This window comes from Muntiacus reevesi, chromosome 15 (genome assembly GCF_963930625.1).
Source record: "Muntiacus reevesi chromosome 15, mMunRee1.1, whole genome shotgun sequence".
NCBI classification, from domain to species: Eukaryota; Metazoa; Chordata; class Mammalia; order Artiodactyla; family Cervidae; genus Muntiacus; species Muntiacus reevesi.
In genome coordinates, this window is record NC_089263.1 from 23,171,239 (window position 1) to 23,195,140 (window position 23,902).

Below are 23,902 nucleotides of genomic sequence, written 5' to 3' on the forward strand. Positions count from 1 at the left end.
GAAACATGCTGAGGACCAAAGTCCGTTATACTCAGGAGCCACGGCAGCCGACTTCTTAAAGGTGAGTGAGCTTCAGGATGATGAAAGAGGCAGCATTCATTCATTCGTTCTTTGGGCAGATTAAAAAAAAAAAAAAAAAAAAAAAAAAACTTTGTCCAAAATGTTGCCAGGATTGGAAACGAGTGACCTGCCAGAAGAAGTCCCTTTCACAAAACTCCAGGCCTGGACGGCGGACGCACGGAAAGGCTTAACCGCTGACGGACTCTGGAGTTAACGGAGATCCGTGTTCGAATCCCGACTGTCCGGCTCGGCAAATTAGAAAACCTTCGGTGACTTCGGTTAAATGGCTTGCCCTGGGTCTGTCACACCGCATTGTGAAGGGCAGACCTAGGGTGAGACCCCCCTCCACAAGGTCGCTGACCCCAGACCGGTGCTTCTTCCAGCAGCCTGACGCTCTGGGCGGCGGGTCCCCTCGTGCGGCCGGCCCCCGGCCTGGGGCGCCCCTGTGCCCCCCTCACCCGAGCGCACTCGTAGAAGCGGCCCGCGCAGGGGGGCGGGGGGAGCCGGGCGGAAGATCTGTCAGCGGGAGGTGGGCGTGCGACTGGGGGGCTGGTGGGAGCGCCCCCGAGGTGGCGCGGACCTGTGGGGCGGGGGGCGGCCAGGTGGTGATTGGCTGGGCTGCGGCTGGCAGCTCCCGGCCTAGAACAAAAGAGAGCGGGCGGCAGGCGGCCTCCGGAGTAGGCGCTGCTGCCCGCCCGGCGCGGGCTTCGGTGCTGGGGGAGGACGTACCTACCACCCGCCCGCCCGCCGAGCAGCCGGGCTGGCGCGCTCGGTTTCTGCGCGAAAGCCGGCCGTGTACCTAGGAATTAACCGGCCGGCTCTGGAGGGGAGGGGTGGGGAGCGGGAAGTGGGGTGTGTGGGGGGGTATGCTGAGCGCGCGCGAGAACAATAATAAGATCGTGTTTGCGGTCGCTGCCCGAGGAGGAATTCGGAGGAGGCGCGAGGCCCGGTGCTCGCGCCGCGCCCGGGAGCCCGGGAAGGAGGCCGGCGGCGGCGGCGGCATGAGGCAGGCGACGCGGAGCCTGTGAGCAGCGCGCGGCGGCGGCGGGGACCTCGGCGCGGGCAAGAGCCGAGCGGCCGGGGGCTCCCCTCCCCCGCTGCCGGGCGGTGATTTGCCGGGCCTGCTGAGCCCCCCGCCCACCCCCTCGCCCCAGCCGCCGCCTCGACGCTTCCCCTCGTCGGAGCGGCCGCTCGTCCGCCCGCCCGCCCGGCTCGAGGCCCGCGGGGAGCGCGGCGCAGTCCGTCGGCCCGCGGGGGGGCGGCCTCCCGGCATCTTAGCGGCGCCCAAGGACGACCAGGAAGGGGAGCGGCCGGGATGGCGCGTCCGCGGCCCCGCGAGTACAAGGCGGGCGACCTGGTCTTCGCCAAGATGAAGGGCTACCCGCACTGGCCCGCCCGGGTGAGTACGGCGGCGGCGCGCGGGCCCGCCCGCCCACCATTTTCCCCTTCATGATGGCGCGCCCGCCCCCTTTCCCCGTCGCCTCAGCCCTGAGCGCGGAGCCCGCCGCGAGCGGCCGACTGCGGCCGAGGCTGAGGGCTCGGGCGGCGCTGCGCAGAGAGAACTCGGCCGCACTGGAGGCGAGGGTTCCCGCGGGCCGCGCCCGCACCCCGCGAGGGCGGCCATCCTTCCCCCCACTTTCGAAGGCGGCTCCGGCCCCTGCAGGCCAGCTGCTGCCTTCCTGCCGGAAAGCCGGCGGTGACCGGGAGCCTGCTTCGCCGGGAAGCGGGCCTGGAGCAGAGGCATCGCCCGGGGCAGGGTGGTTGACGGACTCGGCGGTCTCGGGGCGAACGTCGGGGCACGTAGGGGAACGTAGTGCAAATGGCTGTCCGCGAGCCGGCGGGCGCCCGCGGCGTCGATCCTGGAAAGGGGCAGTGGTCATTCCGAGCCAGCGGCAGCCTCTTGGCAGTCGTTCATCCATCTCTCAGGGCATCCTTCGCCATCCAGACTTGTTGAGTTTTTCCCTGAGCGCGATTCTGGGAGCCCCGCCTGCTCTATCATTGTCCTGGGGTACGAGCATCCCTGGTGCCCCTGCTTCTTTTAAACCGACACCGAATGTCGGGAGCTGGCAGCTTGGCACTGGCTAGTGGGTCCCGGAAGCTCCTCATGCCTTTTCACCTCCATATTTGTTTTAGGTCGGATTCCAGACCTCATCCTTGGCCCCCCACCTCAGTCCACAATAGCTCTCTCTTCCCATAAGCAGGGTTGTCGCTGTGCTCTTTCTCTAGAAAGCATCTACATGTAATACATAACATTGAATTTTTTTTTTTTACCAGGCCCTTTACTAGCATGTGTGCTTTGTGTTTTAAAATCAGTCCCTTTTACTTTTATAATAGTTGGTAGTTAATTGCTTGACATAAGAAATGTAGTGAAAAGGAGGGTCAAGGCATGTTCAAGTCTGTATTGGTATCCTTGGAGGAATAGAATTAGACATAGGAAATAGTGGTAGCATAAATATGAATAAAAACTCTAAAAATGTTGTATTATATGCAAGTGAAGATACCCAAGACTCCCCCGCCCCCCAAATACACCCATTCACAAAAAGAAGTGATATCATGGGTAGCCAGACTGAAATTTAGTGAAGTTGAAGTAATGGACGGATATAATCTTTTTTCTTTTTTTCTTTTCTTTTTTTTTAGTTTGTCATGATTGTAAAATGGGAAGAACACTGGGTCAGGAATTGGGGGACCTTGACATCTGGTCCGGGCTCTGGTACGGGCTGATCATCTGGACTGTCTGAATATCCATTTCTGCAACTATAAAATGATCATCTCTAGGATTTCTTCCAACATTAACAACCTCAGATTTCAAGGGGAAAAAAACAGTCTCATTCAGATTCCATGAGGCTGTGCAAATAACTTTTATCCATATCTGAACTGTAGGTTGTCCTTAAATAAGGCAAAGTTCATGGTAGAATAATGGGTTGTTTTTTCATATATATATATATAGGGCAAGATTTGTTACTTTAGGAGTCCTTTAGAGAATCCCTTGAATATACTTTTCAAGTAAGAAATAAACAGAGGGCATATATGTTTGTGGATAGTCAAAAGTGAATTAAAAGTTATTTATCATCACCAGTTGGTCATTTTCTTGTAACACAATGGCTTTCTTTAATCTTGCCTTTGAAAAATATTTCCTGAGAGTCAAAAAGAAAATAGACTTAAAATTTTATTAACATGTTGCTTGCATAGATTGGCCACCTGTAGTAATTTTGAAACAAAAAGGTGCTGCAGAAGTGGCCCTAGGAGCTGTATATTTAATTGTACATAAATTTCCTAGGAGTCTTAACTCCATACCAAGGGAAAATGGAAAGTAAAATGAGGAAATAAAATCAATTACATTGTTAGATAAGATACAGTAAATACAGGGGGGAAAATCTGTGTCTGTTCACATTTAACAATGAGTTCCTCAAGAAAAGGACCTAAGTCTCCCTAATATTCTAAAATATTTTATGGTGAGTGGCATGCTGTAATTTCCAAAGAAAGGTAAAGGTTAGAAAAAGAAGAAGGAGGTATTTGAGTCTCTGCTCTTTGTTAGTTGCAGTGGAATGTGTCAGTGTTCTCATTTAATTTTCTTTCCATTTCTAGGAGATAGTATCCCCACTTTACATCTAGCTATAACTTTGTAGATAATGGTATAAAATACTTACAGGAAAAAAATCCCAATTATTCCTATTTCAATACGATTGCTTGATATGAAGGCCAGCCCTGCTGGAATTTTGTATGGCCACAAGGAATCAAACACAGGAAGAAGAACATGGGGAGACAGTTTTTTTCAGGCTATAGGGAGGAGCTTTCTAATAGAGTTGATCCACGTGGAATGGAGAAGTGACTTCTCTGCTGTAGAGAAGACATTTGTTTTAGTTCTAGGAATCCCCTTATGAGGAATGTGAGCCAAGAGAATTCAGACCTCTGGTAAATTTAATCAAGTTGGTTTCAGCTTTTGGCTGGGCTTCACACTCTGTGTCCTGGGGCATGTTCTGTAATCTTTCCAAGTTTCTGTTTCCTAGTCTGTAAAATAGGGATAATTCTCACCTCACAGGTATAGTGTATGTAAAACCACTGAGCATTGGTATTGAATGTTCCTTCCTTTTTCCCTTTTTGAATTTCTAACTTTTCCCCTGTATCACTACACTATTTAAAATTTTCAACTCTTGAGTAAATTTTTTTCTTGTCCAACATTTTATCATGATAATTTTCAAATATATGGAAAAGTTTTAAAAAATTGTACAGTGAACAGCCATATATCTTACCACCTAGATTTCCACACTTAACATTTTACTATATTTGCTCTGTTTGTTTATATATCCATCCCTCTAGGTGTATAGCAGTCCATCTTATTTTAATGCACCTCACAGTAAGTTGCAGCCATCATTATAATTTACTGCTACACAGTTGAGCATGTGTATCATTAACTCACTACAGTCAGTTTAGCCACTCAGTCATGTCCAACTCTTTGCGACCCCATGGACTGCAGCACACCAGGCTTCCCTGCCCATCACCAACTTCAGAAGCTTGCTCAAAGTCATGTCAATCAAGTCATTAACTAGAGGTCAATATTTTTAATAGATCCCCTTTTCCCTTTTGAGGTAAAATTTATGTAGACTGAAACACACTTAGCGTAAATGTGCCATTCAGGGAGTTTGACAAATGGGTGCACTGGTAGAAGGCAAGCCCCTACTGGCACAGTACCACTACCCAGGAAAGTTTCCTCATGCCTCTCCCCAGGTGGTTCTTGTCCTCCTCCCTTTTCAGATATATTGTTTTAACATTAAATAGCAGCTGACTGTTTCTGATGGGAATACTTGTGAAAGTGAAGTGAGCATGTTAATCGCTCAGTCATGTCCGACTCTTTGCAACCCTGTGGACTGTAGCCCACCAGGCTCCTCTGTCCATGGAATTCTCCAGGCAAGAATATTGGCCTGGATTGCCATTTACTTCTTCAGGGTATTTTCCTGACCCAGGGATCAAATCTGGGTGTCCCGCATTGGGGGCAGATTCTGCACTGTCTGAGCCACCGTATATAACTTTAAAAATTAGAAGTTCATTTATGCCTGAGGATAAACTAAATTAATACTAAAAAATAGTTGTGCTAAAATGAGTTTCTGAATCTTTTGGATTATGTACATTATTGGCTAAAAAAAATACTAGAGTAAGTTTACATTTTAAAAGTTCTAATTTTTGGAATTATTTTGCCTACTTCTTGTGAGATCTGACTAGCATGTCAGAGTTTTTAATCTTCTAAAGAAATAAAGAATTGTCAGGTTGGCCATTTCCTTGCTTGCTTGTGCTTAGATTATTCATGTCACCTTTGTAGGATCGATGTAGGCATTTGCCTTGTGGCTCAGATGGTAAAGAATCTGCCTGCAATGCAAGAGAGCCAGGTTCGATTCCTGGGTTGGGAAGATCCCCTGGAGAAGGGGATAGCAGCACCCTACAGTATTCTTGCCTGGAGAATCCCATGGACAGAGGAACATGGTGGGCTGCAGTTCATGGTGTTGCAGAGTCGAACATGACTGAGTGACTGACAGCTTTTGCAGGACTCCTCTAGCTAGCTTGTTCGTTTAGGGAGAACTCTGTTACTAGTAGATGTTCCATAATTGTGCTCAACCAGGCACACACAAATGACAATAAGTGAATAAATATAACCATCTAAATAAACACACTAGTGTTAATTTATATATTAAATATTGGTAAAGTTTACTTTTTGGGCAAAAGAATAAGAAACTAAAATAGAAATTGTACTGTTTTCTTCTCATACCTATTAAAATCATCTTGTGTATTTCCTGAGGTGTGAGAAATCTGCTTATGTTACTCCTCTAAAAGAAGCAATACCAAAAAATGTCTTAAAGCTCTTGTGTTTCACCTAAAGAGCTTTTCTAAAATTAAGAGAATTCTCAAACATTGTTAATAGAGTAAACTGATACAATCACTTTAGAAAACTGCCATGATCTATAGTTAAACACATGCCAACCTTGTGACCTAGCAGTCTGTTCTAGGCATACATCCAGGAGAAATGAGTGTTTATGTCCACCAAAAGACTTCTACAGCAATACTCATAACAGCTTTATCCATAAAAGCAGAAGGTTGAAAACAACCCAGATGCCCATCAACACAAGAACAGTCAAGCAAATTTGTAGTATATTTGTACAGTGAAGTACTACTCAGCCATAAAAAGTAACAGACTACTAATGCCCACAAAAATATGGATGAGTCTCAGAAATACAAGATTGAGTGAAAACAGCCATACAAGAGAGTACATTCTGAATGATCCCGTGATATTCAAAAATAGGCAAAACTTATCAGTGGTGATCAGTCTATGGTAGGTGGAGGTGATGGTGGGGTTACTGACTGGTTGTTGTTGTTCAGTTGCTAAGTTGTGTCAGACTCTGTGACCCCATGGATTGCAGCACACCAAGCTTCCCTGTCCTTCGATATCTCCCGGGGTCTCAAACTCATGTCCATTAAGTCAGTAATGCCATCCAGTCATCTCATCCCCTGTCACTCTTGACTGGGAGGAGGCACTGGAAATGTTTCATACCTTGATCTGGATTTGTACACTTGTAAAAATTTATCAGACTTGCACATTTGGGGGTTTTGCACTATTGCATATATAATGGGGCTTCTCTGGTAGCTCAGCTGATAAAGAATCTGCCCAATGCAGGAGACCTGGGTTTGATCCCTGGGTTGGGAAGATCCCTTGGAGAAGGGAATGGCTATTCACTCCAGTATTCTGGCCTGGAGAATCCCATGGACTCTATAGTCAATGAGGTAGAAAAGAGTCGGACACGACTGAGCGACTTTCACGTATATAATGCCTCAATTAAAAAAGAAAAGAAAACATGCACTTTGTATGAGGTGAGGAAAAGAAAACTGTAATACTCCAAGCTTTTTCATGGATTAAATTTCGCATTCTTAGCTTTCAATAGAAATGTTTTCCTTTAAGGCTTTAGTCCTACAATGTTACATCTTCCTTTTCCCTTTTGACTATTTTAGAAACTTCATTTATTACTTCATAACTTTCTCTTGAGGCTTCTTTTTAGTTCTGTGTTCTACCTCTGTCTTTTGTTTAACTGCACTAGAGTCTTTCTGTTCCTTTCATACTAAATCATTCATTACTCCATATTTTTGATCTAGTGATCAACCTCTCACTTGTTAAAACTCAAGAATACAAGAATAAAGCATTTGACTTACCCATCTACAACAGTTCAAAGAGCTGTTCTTTTTTTGAGCACCTACTGTGTGTAAGGTACCGTACTAGATATATTTTTTCATTTTTATACCAACAGGTTAAACTTGCAGAAATTTAAAAATACTATAATTGAGTAATTGAAGTGATATACCATGCATGCTAAGTTGCTTCCATCTGGTGTCCAACTCTTTGTGACCCTATGAACTGTAGCCGACCAGGCTCCTCTGTCCATGGGATTCTACAGGCAAGGAGACTGGAGTGGGTTGCCATATCCTACTCCAGGGGATCTTGCCTACCCAGGGGTTGAACCCAGGTCTCTTAGGTCTCCTGCATTGGCAGACAGGTTCTTTACCACTAGTGCCACCTCGGAGGTGGTGCCATATCCCCTATTAATATGCATACTGGTTAGGAATGTTCAATTTCTAACTCACAGCACTTTCCTGGTTGGTTGGTTGGTTGGTTATTTTTCCTTCGACAATAGACTGCTAGGTTATGAACCTTTATTTCTGGAGACCAGACTACATGTTTTCAGAGAATCAGTTGAGCCTTAAATTCTTAATCTCAACATAAAGTAAGGTGTTTATAATCTTTATTACTTTTGTCCTAAGTTCATGGAGGTCCATCTTTGATTCATTCCTTGTGTAGGGTGGCACAGGTTCATGCAGCCTTTCCCTGAGGGACTGTATTCGCATCGGCAAGGAACTGGCCCATTGTCTCATTTTCTTCTGCTCAACCCTGGGAGCAGATCAATAACTTAAATTCTCACTTACCGACGTTTTCCATTGCTTCCTTTTCAACCATGTGGATCTGTTCTGTTGTATCACCTTTGGAATGCCCTGATGACTACTTGTTGCCCCATGATTAGAAAAATATTAATTCTCTTAGTTTCACTGTATGAGATTGTGTTTGATTCTTTTGGAAATGATGGTTTAAAATGATATATGACTTTGTTGAAAATGTCTGTTAGCCTTAGAAAAACTTGACAAACTCAAAAAGTATAGTAAGCATAACAAAGGAAGAGCCCAAATCTTCCTATTTGTTGGAGAAAGATTTTCTATTGCAGAAGAGTCTCCAGATGTTTGATCAAAATATAGCCCACTCAATACAGTTATTAGTCCGCTGCGAACAGACTTCTTAATCATTTCAAGCAGTGCTGCTGAAAGTATGATCTGTGGATGGCTACCTGTCAGTGACAAGATAGGTACAGAAATTGAGAACAGGAGTTTAGAATCTTTTTTAGCTATTTGATGTGAATCTGATTTAAAAATGAGGTTTGTATTTGTATGTCTTTTATTTTTCTAATAATTCATCTTTAATGTATTTTATTAAAATGTCTGTAACTTAATAGAATTTTTTTTTAATTGCTCCTTCACTCCAGAATGGAAGTACTGACTGTAGATTACCATTAAAAGTCAACAGTGTTCCTTGCACTGAAAACACTTTGCTCATACTGTAAAACTGTTTAAATTGTCTTTATTTAAAAGAGAGAATGGACTGACCTTCATGTTATATATTAATTCCACCTGTGTAACAAAATTTTATTACACTAGAATGTTCATCCTAGAAAGATTAATTTCCCTAGACATACATGTAAGCATCATGAATATGTACCTATAAGTGTAGGTACATAATTTTTGTAATATATACAGTTTTGCATCTTTTCCCCCACTAAAGACTATATCTTTAGAAGACTTCAGTGGCAGTGAATATGTTTCTATAACATTATTTGTAACAGCCATCTGATAATTTATGGCATGGACTTATTTTTATAAATTATAACTACTATTATAGGGCTTTTAGTTTATTACTAGTTTTATACTATAAAAGAGTACTCAGAAACATTCTTTTGGCTAAATCATTAGTTACTTCCTTAGGACAAGTCTCTGGAAGTTATCTGAGTCGAGGGGCATATGCATATGTTAAAACTTTGTATTATAAACTTTTCATTATCTTACCCACAACCAGAATAAGAGAACACTTGTCTTCTCATATATTCATTAAAAGTTAGATGATTCAAACTTTTGAAAGCCTTTGTTAATTTAATAAGCACAATTATTTTTACTGCAATATAATGGCTTTACCATGTTGCATTAGTTTTTGCCATACAATGAAGTGAATCAACTATATGTTTAAATTCATCCTTTCCCTCTTGGACCTCCTTCGCACCCCCATCCCACCCCTCTAGGTCATCACAGAGCACTGAGCTGAGCTCCCTGTGCTATACAGCAGGTTCCCACTAGTTATCTCTTTTACTCATGCAGTGTATATGTGTCAATCCCCCAGTCTCCCAATTTAATGAATATATGATTGAATTAATTTTGGTTATTAGGCAAAATATATGTATTTATATCAATAATGTATATATATCTTGTTATCAAGTTAGAATGAGTATATATAACACTACTATGAAATCAATATGCCCATTAGAGAACACGGACTTTCAACTAAAGACACTTAAGTCGTAATTCTAGACTATTAAGAATGCCACAGAACATGGGAAAAGTGATACCAGATTGGGTTAAGGACTGAAGAAGCATTTGGCATTATGTTGGGGGTTTCCCTAGTGGCTCAGTGGTAAAGCATCTGCCTGCCAATGCAGGAGATGCGAGTTTGATCCCTGGGTTGGAAAGATCCCCTTGAGAAGGAAATGGCAACCTCTTCTAGTATTCTTGCCTGAGAAATTCCATGGATAGAGGCTCCTGGTGGGCTACAGTCCATGAGATGGCAAAAGAGTCAGACACGACTTAGCAGCTAAACAGCATGACCATACATGCTGATACATGTGTGTTTGTGGGGCTCATGAGTTGCTATGAAGCTAGAAATCTTCAGAGATTTACTATTATAACATTTATTATATTATCTTTAGTCCATATCTCTTTGAAAGCCCTTTGGCACAAGGCAGTATAAAAATAAGTATTAGTTGTACATTTAAAGAAAGCCAAGGCTCATTAAAATCAATTGTGAATAAATAGCATGGTGTTGACTTGGTGTAGTTTCCAAAACCTTTATGTGTGAGAGAACATATCTGCTTTGACCATCAAGTAGGGTAATCATGAAAGTTACTGTTCAGTAGAGCCTAGAAGCTACATCATAAGAACTACTACTGGCTTGTGCAGCTTCTTGCCTGTTTACTGCATTCCTAGACCGTATACCAGCATTTTCCTATGTGTACTTCCTGCCATTTGTATACATAAACTCCTTTCAGCTGATTAAAATAGAGGTAGGAATTGAGTTTTTCTTTTATCTTCTTTCTTGGTCAAAATTTGCTGTAGTCAGTTGAGTACCATCTGTATGGTTACAGAGAGCCACATAGAGGTAAAAAGAGTGAAATAATCTAAAGATGGGTGAGCTCAAGCCTTTAGAATGACATCCTCCAGATTTCTGAGCAAGACTTCCTGCCATGTATGGAAAGACAACTAGACCAGGAGTTCAAAGATAAGCACTTCATTCTACCACTGTCTTGGTTTGTTAGGTTTGGACATCTTTTTCCTTATAGCCTCTTTATAAAACAGGGAGAGTGCTAATTCTTACTCTCATCCTTTTCCTTAGTAATCAAATGTGAAAATATACTTGAAGGAACTGTTTGCTAATTACGTACCTAATAATTACCTCCTAGAAACACCAGACTAGGAGCCTAGTAAAGTCTCAGTAAGTGCTTTTGTGGTTTGGCAATTGTTTCAGCCCTTTCCTTGTGACTTTGTAATAGTGGGTTGGCTCTAGGCTCTGGGAGTTGTGAGGACTTCCTGTTATTACCCCTCCTTCAGATTTCTGAGTGTGATGAGCCATCTCTAGAGATTCCACATAGCTTTAGGTTGGGGACAAACTAAGCTGGACTGTGTTGCAGATAAAAAGGGTCTGTGAATCAACTACTCTTCCCAGTTGATCACTGGGACTCAAGATCTGAGTGGATTCTCTAAGCTTGATTATAGTCTCTTAAGTCTTCTCCAAAGTGGAGGTACCATTTCAAAATGGACTGGGTAATTTTTAACTAACACAGTAGTAACTTCCTGGTTTCTATCTAGTAACATCTAGTAACTTCTATGTTTATTAAGATGAGAATTGTTGTAGTGATAGGTTCAGTTAGGTTCAGTATTCATTAGCAAATATATAAGTGAGTTTCACAGAAGATCAAAAAACTTTTATGTAGGGAAAAATGTCAAAAAATGAACTCATAGCTTTAGATCTCTTTTTTGCTTTTTGTTACTGAAGTAGAACTTTTGTTTTAATGACATCTTTAATTTTGGAGGAAATGCATATTTAGAGGGAGCAGTATTATACAATCTCAGTTCAGTTTTTCAAAGTTAGCATATGTTAAATGGATTGAAAATTAATTCCCTTTAGACTTTTGTTTGACTTTCAAAATGAGACCAGTTATTTTCAAACAAGGCATAACTGTTCTTATCTCCTTCGCTGGACTGCTTCATGAGGATTAAGTCAATAATTTTGAAAAAGTATTTAGACCTTGGAAATGAGTCATTGTTGCTGATTGATTCTGTAGCAGTCTAGTCTAGTGACTTTCAAACTTTTTGGTTATAACTGACAGTAAATATTACTTTATAATAAATATAAATAATTATTAATTTCATACACACACACTAGAAAAAGTTTTTCACAAATCATACTAAATGTGATGCATCCTGATATTTTTATATTTCATCTTGTTTAAAATCAGGTTGTAACCCACAAAATCAGTTTCACTGCCTACAGCTTAAAAAGCACTGGTCTAGTCTGTTAGGCCAAAGGGAAATTAATCTATGTGGATGGTATGTTTCTATAGAACAGTAATAGTTGAATAGCTTACAAATAGCTGTGAAAAGAAGAGACACAAAAAGCAAAGGAGAAAAGGAAAGATACCTATTTGAATGCAGAGTTCTAAAGAATAGCAGGGAGAGATAAGAAAGTCTTCCTCAGTGATCAGTGCAAAGAAATAGAGGAAAACAAAAGAATGGGAAAGACTAGAGATCTCTTCAAGAAGATTAGATACCAAGGGAACATTTCATGCAAAGATGGGCACAATAAAAGAAATTGTATGGAACTAACAGAAGCAGAAGACATTAAGACGAGGTGGCAAGAACACACAGAAGAACTGTACAAAAAAAGATCTTCACAACCCAGATAATCACAATGGTGTGATCACTTACCTGAAGCCAGACATCCTGGAATGTGAAGTCAAGTGGGCCTTAGGAAGCATCATTACAAACAAAGCTAGTGGAGGTGATGGAATTCCAGTTGAGCTATTTCAAATCCTGAAAGATGATGCTGTGAAAGTGCTGCAGTCAATGTGTCAGCAAATCTGGAAAACTCAGCAGTGGCCACAGGACTGGAAGAGAGAGGTCAGTTTTCATTCAAGTCCCAAAGAAAGGCAACACCAAACAATGCTTAAACTACCACACAATTGACTCATCTCACACGCTAGGAAAGTAATGCTCAAAATTCTCCAAGCCTGGCTTCAACAGTACATGAACCGTGAACTTCCAGATGTTCAAGCTGGATTTAGAAAAGGCAGAGGAACCAGAGGTCAAATTGCCAACATCCATTGGATCATTGAAAAAGCAAGAGAGTTCCAGAAAAACATCTATTTCTGCTTTATTGACTACGCCAAAGCCTTCAACTATGTGGATCACAATAAACTGTGGAAAATTCTTAAAGAGATGGGAATACCAGACCACCTGACCTGCCTCTTGAGAAATTTGTATGCAGGTCAGGAAGCAACAGAACTGGACATGGAACAACAGACTGGTTCCAGATAGGAAAAGGAGTACATCAAGGCTGTATATTGTCACCGTGCTTATTTAACTTCTATGTGGAATACATCATGAGAAATGCTGAGCTGGAAGAAGCACAAGCTGGAATCAAGATTGGGAGAAATATCAATAACCTCATATATGCAGATGACACCACCCTTATAGCAGAAAGTGAAAAAGACCTAAAGAGCCTCTTGATGAAAGTGAAAGAGGAGAGTGAAAAAGTTGGCTTAAAGCTCAACATTCAGAAAACTAAGATCATGGCATCTGGTCCCATCACTTCATGGCAAATAGATGGGAAAACAGTGGAAACAGTGGCTGACTTTATTTTTTGGGGCTCCAAAATCACTGCAGACGGTGACTGCAGCCATGAAATTAAAAGACGCTTTCTCCTTGGAAGAAAAGTTATGACCAACCTAGACAGCATGTTAAAGGCAGAGACATTACTTTGCCAACAAAGATCCGTCTAGTCAAGGCTACGGTTTTTCCAGTAGTCTTGTATGGATGTGAGAGTTAGACTGTAAAGAAAGCTGAACGCAGAATTGATGCTTTTGAACTGTGGTGTTGGAGAAGACTCTTGAGAGTCCCTTGGGCTGCAAGGAGATTCAACCAGTTCATCCTAAAGGAAATCAGTTCTGAATATTCATTGGAAGGACTGATGTTGAAGCTGAAACTCCAATACTTTGGCCACCTGATGTGAAGAGCTGACTCATTTGAAAAGACCCTGATGCTGGGAAAGATTGAAGGCAGGAGGAGAAGGACAACAGGATGAGATGGCTGGATGGCATCACCGACTCAATGGACATGAGCTTGAGTAAACTCTGGGAGTTGGTGATGGACAGGGAGGCCTGGCGTGCTGCAGTCCATGGAGTCGCAAAGAGTTGGACACGACTGAGCAACTGAACTGAACTGAACTGAGTAGTTGAATTTTTGAGATGAGTTAGTAGTCCTGAGTTTTCTGTTCTGCTGTAGCCATAGTCTGACATGAAGTTTACATGAACATAAGAAACAAAAGTTATTTTATGTTAGGTCATTTAACCATCCTGTTCAGTGTTTTCCTTGATCTCCAAAAGTATGCAGGTCAAATATTTCTAGTCTCATTTTCCTTCTAATCTTTGAACTCTAAATATACCTATAACTGTCTTGAAGCTAAATATATTTTCATACATATGACTTCTTGAGGGTAATAAGCTTCATACATTTGCTAACTAGTCAATTATAAACATTGTTTGACACCTAGTGTTACCTGGCTGATAATATTGAGGATCTGGGGTTTTCTTGGGTTTGTGAGACTGGACTGTGGAGGTATCAGGCTATCTATGACTGGGGTTGGTGGGCTTTTCTTAACTCCAGAAGACTTATGGGGGGGTAGGTTTGTGGCACCCTCTGAGGTATATGTAAAGTCATGGGTCTAACACATTTCTAATGATTCTGTATTTTCTTTACGTCACTTTTGTCCAATCAAAAAGAGATTTGCTACTATTACATATAGCAGTCTCAGAAGAGAAATCTCATGCTGATGATAGTAAGACACTCTTCAATTTCCAAAAATGATAATTTCCAAAAAGTTATGGGAAGCAGTTTTATATATCTCACATCTGGCTGATGACTCAGAAAATAAGTACATTTCTATTGGAAAATAGCCCAACTATACTAAGTGAAAATATCTGGAAACAAAAGGGATAACATCGCGTTAATCTTTGTGTTAAGCCAGGTGTTCGAGAACTCCGGTGGTTCTCCACTTAGCCTTTTGTCACTGCTGTTGTTTACTGGCCCTGCCTTGTGCCATGTGGGGTTGCAGGGGAAGGACAAAGTGTTTGATAGAGTTATGAAATTTGGTGATCTCCACCGTTCATTTTTAATAAGCTCCTTGTCTGGGGCAAAGATTTATTTAACTACAAGGGATCAGATAACCCAGAACAAATGTGTCCCTTGTTTTTTAGTTGTAAAAGCAAATTACAGCAGTAGGGTAGCTCAGCGAGAGTGGGCGTTTAGAGAAGTTTTTTGATGAAAGGGAGATGATGGTGACTGTAGACTCTGTGCCACTAGAATTGCTTCTCATTCAGTATTATTGTAAACTCTGAAAACTTAGCCCTTGTTCTCTCCATTTCCTTGTGGTATTGCAGCTACCTCCTGGCTTCACTCCTTTCTTATCAAAATTAGTCCTTCATGATTACTTCTCGCCCTGTGCACATTTTCATACACTCAACCTCCAAACTCCCGCTAAGACCACCTAGACGTAATCACAAAGACATGCAGACAGGACTGCTCCAGGGTTAATTTCAGTTAGGACCTCAACTCTGCTCATCATTTCTTTTACTTGACCCAGTCAGGTCCCTTTCCATCCTTCTCAGGTGGTAGTAGATACTTTTACTGCCCTTTTCCAGCTCAACTTCTTTCCCACTTCTTTTCATCAAATTATTTTATTTTCATATTTTATATATTCATTTTCAAGGTGCCATGGAAGAGTAGGAGCTTCTTGCACAGGTGAAGCCATGTCTGCCTCCTGTCTCTGTCCTTCAGCAGATGAATGACCTTGGGTACCTAATCTCTTACCTTCTATGGTCTGTAAAATGGAGACAGTAATGCCTACTTTTGAGGGTTATTTCAGGAATTTTGAACATAAGGAGTCTGAAATTTAACAAATGATCAAAAATATTTGTTTCTCTCTCGATCACCTCTTCCCCATCCTCTTTACTAATACCCTCCCCTTCTTGCTTGACCCCACTCGTTTCCTTTCTTCATTCAACATTCAGCAAATACTTTTTTTTTTTGTTTTTCCCAGCAAATACTTTTGAATGCTTGCTATGTCCCAGGTACCCTAAAGATACTAGGGATTAGAGAAGTGACCTAAACAAAGTTTTGTTCTCAAAGACTTGAAGTCATCAGTCTCTTCCCCTCCACTAACTCTCTTTTAAGACTAGAAAGAATAATCTCTTCTGTCTTTCTCTATCTGCCTTTGTTGGTGGTCCAGGCTTCTTTAAATAACTGACCTTACTGTCTGTTTCTCAACCCTCAACCAGAAGTCACCATCGCCTGCCAAATAATAGAACTCTTTTCAGTCCTGATTGTTGCCTCTGTGGAAATTAACATTGCCTTTAAAAGACTCTCTTCCCTTGGCTTCCCTTATGTGTTTTTCTTCATGAAAGATCTTTCTGCTTCTCTAACCATACCTTTATAGATCTGTCTTTGGCTTCAAGCCACCATTCTTGAGACCACTATCTTCTAAACCTCTATTTCAGGCCCATATTCACTACTGTAAGCTTCAAATTCAGACATCCATTTACTGACTATAGACAGCTCCATCTAGCTGTCCCTCAGGTACCACATGGAAGAGGAAATGGCAACCCACTCCAGTATTCTTGCCTGGAAAATCCCATGGACGGAGAAGCCTGGCAGGCTACAGTCCACGTGGTCGCAAAGAGTAGGACACAACTGAGCGACTAACACACACATACACACGCACACACCACAAGTTCATCATCAAAACTAATCTAGCCACCCCTCCCAACCCAAGTATTCCTGTTTTAGTTAGAGATTGCTATTTAGTGAGTCATCCTAAAAAATAAAGTCCTCAAATTATGCTCTTTTTTGTTTGCCTCTATCTTACTGATCACCTAATAATATCAAGATGGGCTGTACAAATGTAGGTCTGGTGGTAGTTCCAATAGAGAAAAACAGTGTGAAATTTGATTCGTTATACAGCCCAGGGCAATGTAAGAGTGTTAAACACAAAAGAACCCGAGGCATAGTCGTGTTGTAAACAGGATGTAATTTCAGAGAAACAGTGTGGCATTAAATTATTAATTGGGTTTTTTGGTGTCATTTTATTTCTAGTTAACTTATGAATGTATCTTGGTTTTATAATGTATCATTACAATAGTACTACTTTTATATTTGTGCCCATTTCAGAACATTATGATGAAATTTGATGACAGTTTGGGATCCACATCATATTGGCATACTCTTTTTTAATTTATTGAAGTCTAATTGATTTACAGTGTTGTGTTATACAGCAGTGATTCATTTATATATATATATACATTCTTTTCCATTATGGTTTACTACAGGATATTGGATATTGGATATAGTTCCCAGTTATTAATCCATTCTGTGTATGATAGTTTGCATCTACTAACCCCAGACTCCCAGTTCATCCCTCCCCACTGCCTCTCCCCTTGGCACTCACAAGTCTGTTTTCTAGGACTCTGAGTCTGTTTCTGTTTCATAGATAAGTTAATATGTGTTATATTTTACATTACACATTATAAGTGATACCATATGCTATTTGTCTTTCTCTTTCTGACTGACTTAGTACGATAATCTCTAGGTTCATCCATGTTGCTGTGTTCATGCATGCTAAGTTGCTTCAGTTGAGTCCAATTCTTTGCGATCCTGTGGACTATAGTCCACCAGCTTCTCTGTCCATGGGATTCTCCAGGTGAGAATACTGGAGTGGGTTGCCATGCCCTCCTCCAGGGGATCTTTCAGACCCAGGAATCAAACCCATGTCTCTTACATCTCCAGCATTGGCAGGCAGGTTCTTTACCACTAATACTATGTTGTTGCAAATGGCATTATTTCATTCTTTTTTGTGGGTGTGTAGTATTTTATTCTGTATGTACACATCTTTATCAGCTCATCTTTTGATGGGCATTAAGGTTGTTTCCATGTCAAGGCTGTCGTAAATAGTGCTGCAATGAACATTGGTGTGCACCTGTCATTTTAAATTAAAGTTTTCTCCAGATATGTGCCCAGGAGTGGGATTGCAGGGTCGTATGCCAACTCTGTGTTTAGTTTTCTGAGGAACTGAATTCTGTACTATTTTCCATTAATCTATTCTTTTAATTCTTGTTTTTCTAAGAACTTTTATTGGGAAGAGAAGTTAAATTTTGTCAGATTATAATAATCTTGTAAGTTTTCTCATTTGATCTTTTTGTTAATTGTATATTTTAAATATTCAGTGTACTTATATACCTGAAAAACTCATTACTTTTTCTCAGTACAGTAGTCTCCCTTTATCCACGGGGAATACATTGCAATACCCCCCCAGTGAATGTCTGAAATTGAAAATAATACTGAGCCCTATATATACCATGTTTTTTCCTGTATCTGCATACTATGATAGAGCTTCATTTATAAATTAGGCACAGTAAAATATTAACAACAGCCAATAATAAAAGTTTATCTCAATACACTGTAATAAATTTAAATGCCTTTGTATAAATTTAATGCCTCTTCATCTAACAGAGCACTTATCATGCACTGTGGCCATAACTTTTGCAGTCTAGAGTACAATAGCAAACTAGCATGCATTTCTTTTTCCTTCACAATTTCATGGATAGACAATTCGTTCATACAGCAGATTTCAGCAAATGATGTTTTTTCTTTCCTTATTAAATCGAAAACTTTCACCTTTTCACTTAGTTAATGGAAGCATCACTGCTTTCCTTTATCACATGCAAATTGCCAGCTTCACTACCCTTATGTTTGGGGGCCATTATTAAGTAAAATATAGGCTACTTGAAAGAAAAACTGCAGTACTGCAACAATTGATCTGATAACTGAGACGGCTACTAAGTTGTTAACAGGTAGGGTATGCTGTACAAGAGGATGATTTATGTCCTATTCTAGGACAGCTTGATTTCATCATGCTACTCAAAATGGCATGCAGTTTAAAACTTTTGAAGTGTTTACTTCTATAATTTTCCATTAAATATTTTTAGATCATGGTTGACCACAGGGTAACCAAAACCACAGAAAATGAAACTGCAGATAATGAGGAACTACTGTACATACATCATTTTTTGTTGAGATATAATTAAGGTAACATAAAATTCACCCATTTAAATTATACAATTCAGTGTTTTTTTTTTATTATATTCATAGTGTTATGCAACCATTACTAATTCTAGAACATTTCTATCACCCTCAGAGAAAACACATATCCACTAAGCAGTCAGTCCTTATTCATGCTTACCCCAGTCCATGTCAATCAATAATCTACTTTGTCTCTAGGAGTTTTCCTATTCTGGATATTTCATTAGAAAATATCATAGAATATATGACCAATTATATCTGACTTCTTTCATTTAACATAATGTTTTCAAAGTTCATCCATGTTGTAACATATATCAGTACTTCTGTTCCTTTTTGTGTCTGAGTAACATTCCTTGGGTATCCCACATTTTATTTATTTCTTCATCAATTAATGGTTATTTGGATCACTTCTACTTTGGGCTGTTACAAATAAATTATGCTGCAATGAACATATGTGTACAGCTTTGGAGAAGGAAATGGCAGCCCACTCCAGTACTCTTGCCTGGAAAATCCCATGGACAGAGGAGCCTGGTAGGCTATAGTCCATGGGGTCGCAAAGAGTCGGACACAGCTGAGCGACATCTTTTTTTATGTTTTCAGTCTCTTGAGGAATGGAATGGAATGGAATGGAATTGCTAAGTCATGTGGTAACTCTTAGTTTAACCCTTTGTGAAATTTCCAGACTTTACACACCCATTGTGCCATTTTACATTCCATACAGCCTAATGGCCTTGACTAGAATCTCTAGTATAGTGCTGATAGAAGTAGTCAAAGTGGACATCCATTGTCTTGTTCCTGATATCACATAGGAAACTTTCAATCTTTCACCATTAAGTACGATGTTAGCTGTGGGTTTTTCATAGAGCCCTTTATCAAGTTGAGGGTATTTCCTTCTACTCCTAGTTTGTTGAATGTTTTTATCATGGGAAGGATTTTGGATTTTGACAAATGCTTTCCCGACATCTATTGATATAATCATGTTGTGTTTTATTTTTTGTTTTATTAATGTGGTGTATTATATTGATTGATTTCTCTATGTTAAATCTCACATTCTTGGGATAAAATTTCTTGGTCATGGTGCATAACTCTATATGTTGCTGGATCCTGTTTGCTAACACAAAACAGAACCTCTGACACACAATGATTGAACTTACAATTTTTGACTTCATGACAGTACAAAAGTGATACATATTCAGTAGAAATGACACTTGATTTGAATTTTGATCTTTTCTAAGGCTAGCGGTAGGCAGTAAGATACTTCTTGTGTTGCTGGGCAATGGCAGTGAGCTGTTGCTCCCAGGCAGCCACACTGTCATGAAGGTAAACAACCAATACACTTAGAACTGTTCTGTACCCATGCAACCATGCTGTATTTCACTTTCAGAATGGTATTCCATAAATTACATGATACTCAGCATTTTATTGTAAAATAGGCTTTGTGTTCAATTATTTTGCCCAATGATAGGCTAATGTAAGTGTTCTGAGCACATTTAAAGAGGACAGGCTAAGCTATAATATTTGAAATGTTAGGTGTATTAAATGCAGTTCTGTCTTAAATATAATTTCAGTTTATGATGGGCTTATTGAGATGTAACCCCATCATAAGTTGAGAAAGGTCTGTATTTTTGTTGTAGAATTTTGCATCTATAGTCATACATGATGTTGAACTATATTTCTATTTTCTTGTAATGTTTATTTCTGGGATCTTGGTATCAGGATTAACAGTCCTCAAAAAATGAACTGGGAAGTGTTCCCTCCTCTTTTGTTCTTTGAAAGAGTTTGTGAAGGATTAGTATTCTTCTTTCAATGTTGGTAGGTTTTAAACAAATCAAGTTTTCTGGACTTGAATTTTCCTTTGTGGGTAGTGTTTTTTAAAAAACAGCTTTATTAAGATGTTACTGACATAAAACATTGTGTCAATTTAAGGCATACAGTATTGACTTGATTTACTTACATATTATGAAGTGATTGCCCCAGTAGTGTTGGTTAACCCTTCTGTCACCTACATAATTACCATTTTTTTGTAGTGAGAACATTTAAGATTTCCTCTCAGCTACTTTCAAGTCTATACAGTACGGTTAGCTGAACTCACCATGCTGTACGTTAGATCCCCAAAACTCACTCATCTTATAGCTGGAAGTTTGTGTCCTTTGACCAACATCTACCAATTTCTCCCCCTCCAGTCCCTGGCAGCCATCATTCTACTCTTGTGTCTGTGAGTGGGATTTTTTAGACTTTTTGTGGTAGTTTTCTTTTTTACTATTACTTCTGGTAATGTTTTTATTACTAATTCAATCTCTTATTATAGTTTACTCAAATTTCCTATTTCTTCTTCAGGGAGTTTTAGTAGTTTGCGCCTTTCTAGGATTTGTTCTTTTTATGTAGGTTATCTGGTTTGTTGGTATACAGTTATCCATACTATTCCCTGATAGTCTTTTTTATTTCTCTAACTGAAAACTGAAACTGAAGTTGCTCAGTCGTGTCCAACTCTTTGCGACCCTATGAACTGCAGCCCACCAGGCTCCTCTGTCCATGGGATTTTCCAGGCAAGAGTACTGGAGTGGGGTGCCATTGCCTTCTCCAGGTCTGAGCCACAAGGGAAGCCTTATTTCTCTAAGGTCAGTAGTAATGTTCTCGTATTGTTCCTGATTTTAGTCATTTGAATCTTTCTTTTTTTTTAGTCAATCGTGCGTAAGGTTCATCAGTTATATTGATCTTTTCAAAGAATAAACTTTTGGTTTTATTGATTTCCTGTATTTTTCTCTTGTCTATTTTGCTTATTTTCACTCTGATCTTTTCTTTGCTTTGAGTTAGTATGCTATTCTTTTTCCAGTTTCTTAAGGTAGAGGGTTAGGCTGTTGATTTGTGATCTTTTTTATTATAGGTATACACAGTTACTAATTTATCTCTAAGCATTGCTTTCAGTGCATCTCATAAGTGTTGGTATATTTTGCTTGTGTTTTCATTTATCTACAGGTATTTTTAATTTTACTTGTGATTTGATTGTACTTTACTCTCCTTTGCCAATTGGTTGTCTAGGAGCATATTGTCTAATTTCTACATATTTGTGAATTTTCCAAATTTCACTCAAATAGTGATGTCCAATTTCATTACTCTGTGGTCAGAGTACATGCTTTGTATGACTTAAGTGCTTTTAAGTTCATTGGAGCATGTTTTATGACCTATGTGTGTTCTATTCTGTAGAATATTCATATACACTTGAGAAGAATGTGTATTCTGTTGCTATTGAGTGGAGTGTTCTATAGATGTCTGTTAGGTCTAGTTGGTTTATACTGTCTTCTGTTTCCTTTTTAATCTTCTGTCGAGTTTAATTGTTCTATCCATTATTTAAAGCGAAGTTTTAAAGTCTCCATCTATTATTGTTAAATTGTCTATTCTCCTTTCTGTTCTATCTGTTATAATAAGTCTTTTGTCTGATTTCTTTTGTAGCTTTGCTGATTTGGTAAAATGTGTGGTAAGCTCTTCAATTTTTAGATGCTCTAAAATAATTTCTGTTTAGCAAGCAGTTATCAATGATTTAAAAAATCTTAAAACCACTTCAGGCCTGGAGACTTTCTGAGGATTTTTTTCGGGCATCTTTTAAGTCATTTAATGATTGTTTCTTTATTCACATGTTCCATTCTTCTTGAGTAAATTGTAGCCATTTTTATTTCCCTAGAATAGTGTCTATTCTCATACTATACACACACACACACACACACACACACCATCCTGTTATAATTTTTAAAGTCAGTCACTGTAGTTACATCTCATTACTAATTTCATATTTTTAAAAGTTTGTATTTAATTAGATTTGTCAAAGATGTGTCAGCCTTTTTGTCATTTTTTTTTACCAGAACTCCAGCTCTTGGTTTTTATCCCCCCCTTATTTGGGTTAATTGGTTTTTCTATATTTTTCCCTATATCATTAAAAATTTCATGATGGAATTTCTGATTCCATCTTCACTACCTTCCCCAAGTATATTTTCCTTTCAAATTTCGTGAGATACATTCTTAAATTTTTTTGAAATTTTTTTTGAAAATGAAAATTTTAAAGCTCGGAGTTTTTCTAAGGTCAGATTTGGCTTCAACATTTAGATTCAGATAATTGGTATTTTGCAATCATTTTCAGAGTAGATTTTAATTATGACTTTCTTTTTTGACCTAAGAGATGTTTTAGTAGATAATTTTATAAATTATCATTGGTTACAAGTTTTTTTACAGTGTTTAAAATTGTTTAATTACCCTGTTAGCAGAGTATATAGTCTTTTAAACTATTTTTTGATTTGAGTGTTCTTTTAATTTATGACCAACTTTTCAAAAATGTTCTTCATATTCTAAAAAGAAGAGTTCTGTAGGAGCCAATATTTAGAGATGCAAAGGTATAGCTACCATATCTACTATATTTCTACATATCTCTCACAGCATTTTTGACTATTTAATAAATTTCAGAGCCTCACTTGGCACAAAATTGCTTATGACTTATAACTCCAGGGTAGTGTACCTTTGTCACAATATAAAGATCCACTCTCTACTACTTCATACTTTTTTTTAACCTCATAAGTTATAGTACTTGTAACCTGCTTTATTTTTGGTGTGTATTCGACTATTGTATCTTTTTCTTTTGGGAGGTTGTGCGCTTCACAGATCTTAGTTCCCAAACCAAAGATACAACCCATGCACCCTGCAGTGGGCAGTGGAAATGCAGTCTTAACAACTGGACTACTAGGGAAGTTCCTGGCTGTTGTGGCTTTATCCAACTCGTAACTTTTCTTTCCTGCTTTAAGATGTAAATTGTGTAAACAGTATATATGTTTCTTACTGTTTTTTGACCACCCCTGGGAAATTTTCCCCTATTCCTCCTCTTTGTTGGCAGTCTTCCTCAAGATTTTATCTGGGGGTTAACTCTGAGTCAGTCTCCTTGGTAGACTTAGCTTTATGAAAAGGAGTCAAATTAACCTTACCTTTAAAGAGCTTGAGATAGGTTAAGGAAGAGAACCATAGATGCATAAAGGAAAAGAATGAGATATGTGTAGAGAGGGATGAGAAGATTTTCATGTCAACAAGGCAGCTAGACTCAATGAACAAG

General features: G+C 39.7%; 1 protein-coding gene across 1 annotated transcript in view; it reads left to right on the top strand.

The window, feature by feature from the left end:
• The first annotated feature begins 969 nt into the window (after nt 1-969).
• The window catches only part of HDGFL3 (HDGF like 3), a 75,206-nt gene continuing 52,273 nt past the window's right edge, over nt 970-23,902 (top strand). Inside the window, exon 1 of the mRNA XM_065906177.1 lies at nt 970-1,459. Coding sequence (XP_065762249.1) covers nt 1,376-1,459 — 84 coding nt within the window. The 5' untranslated portion in view covers nt 970-1,375. The remainder of the gene's footprint in view (nt 1,460-23,902) is intronic.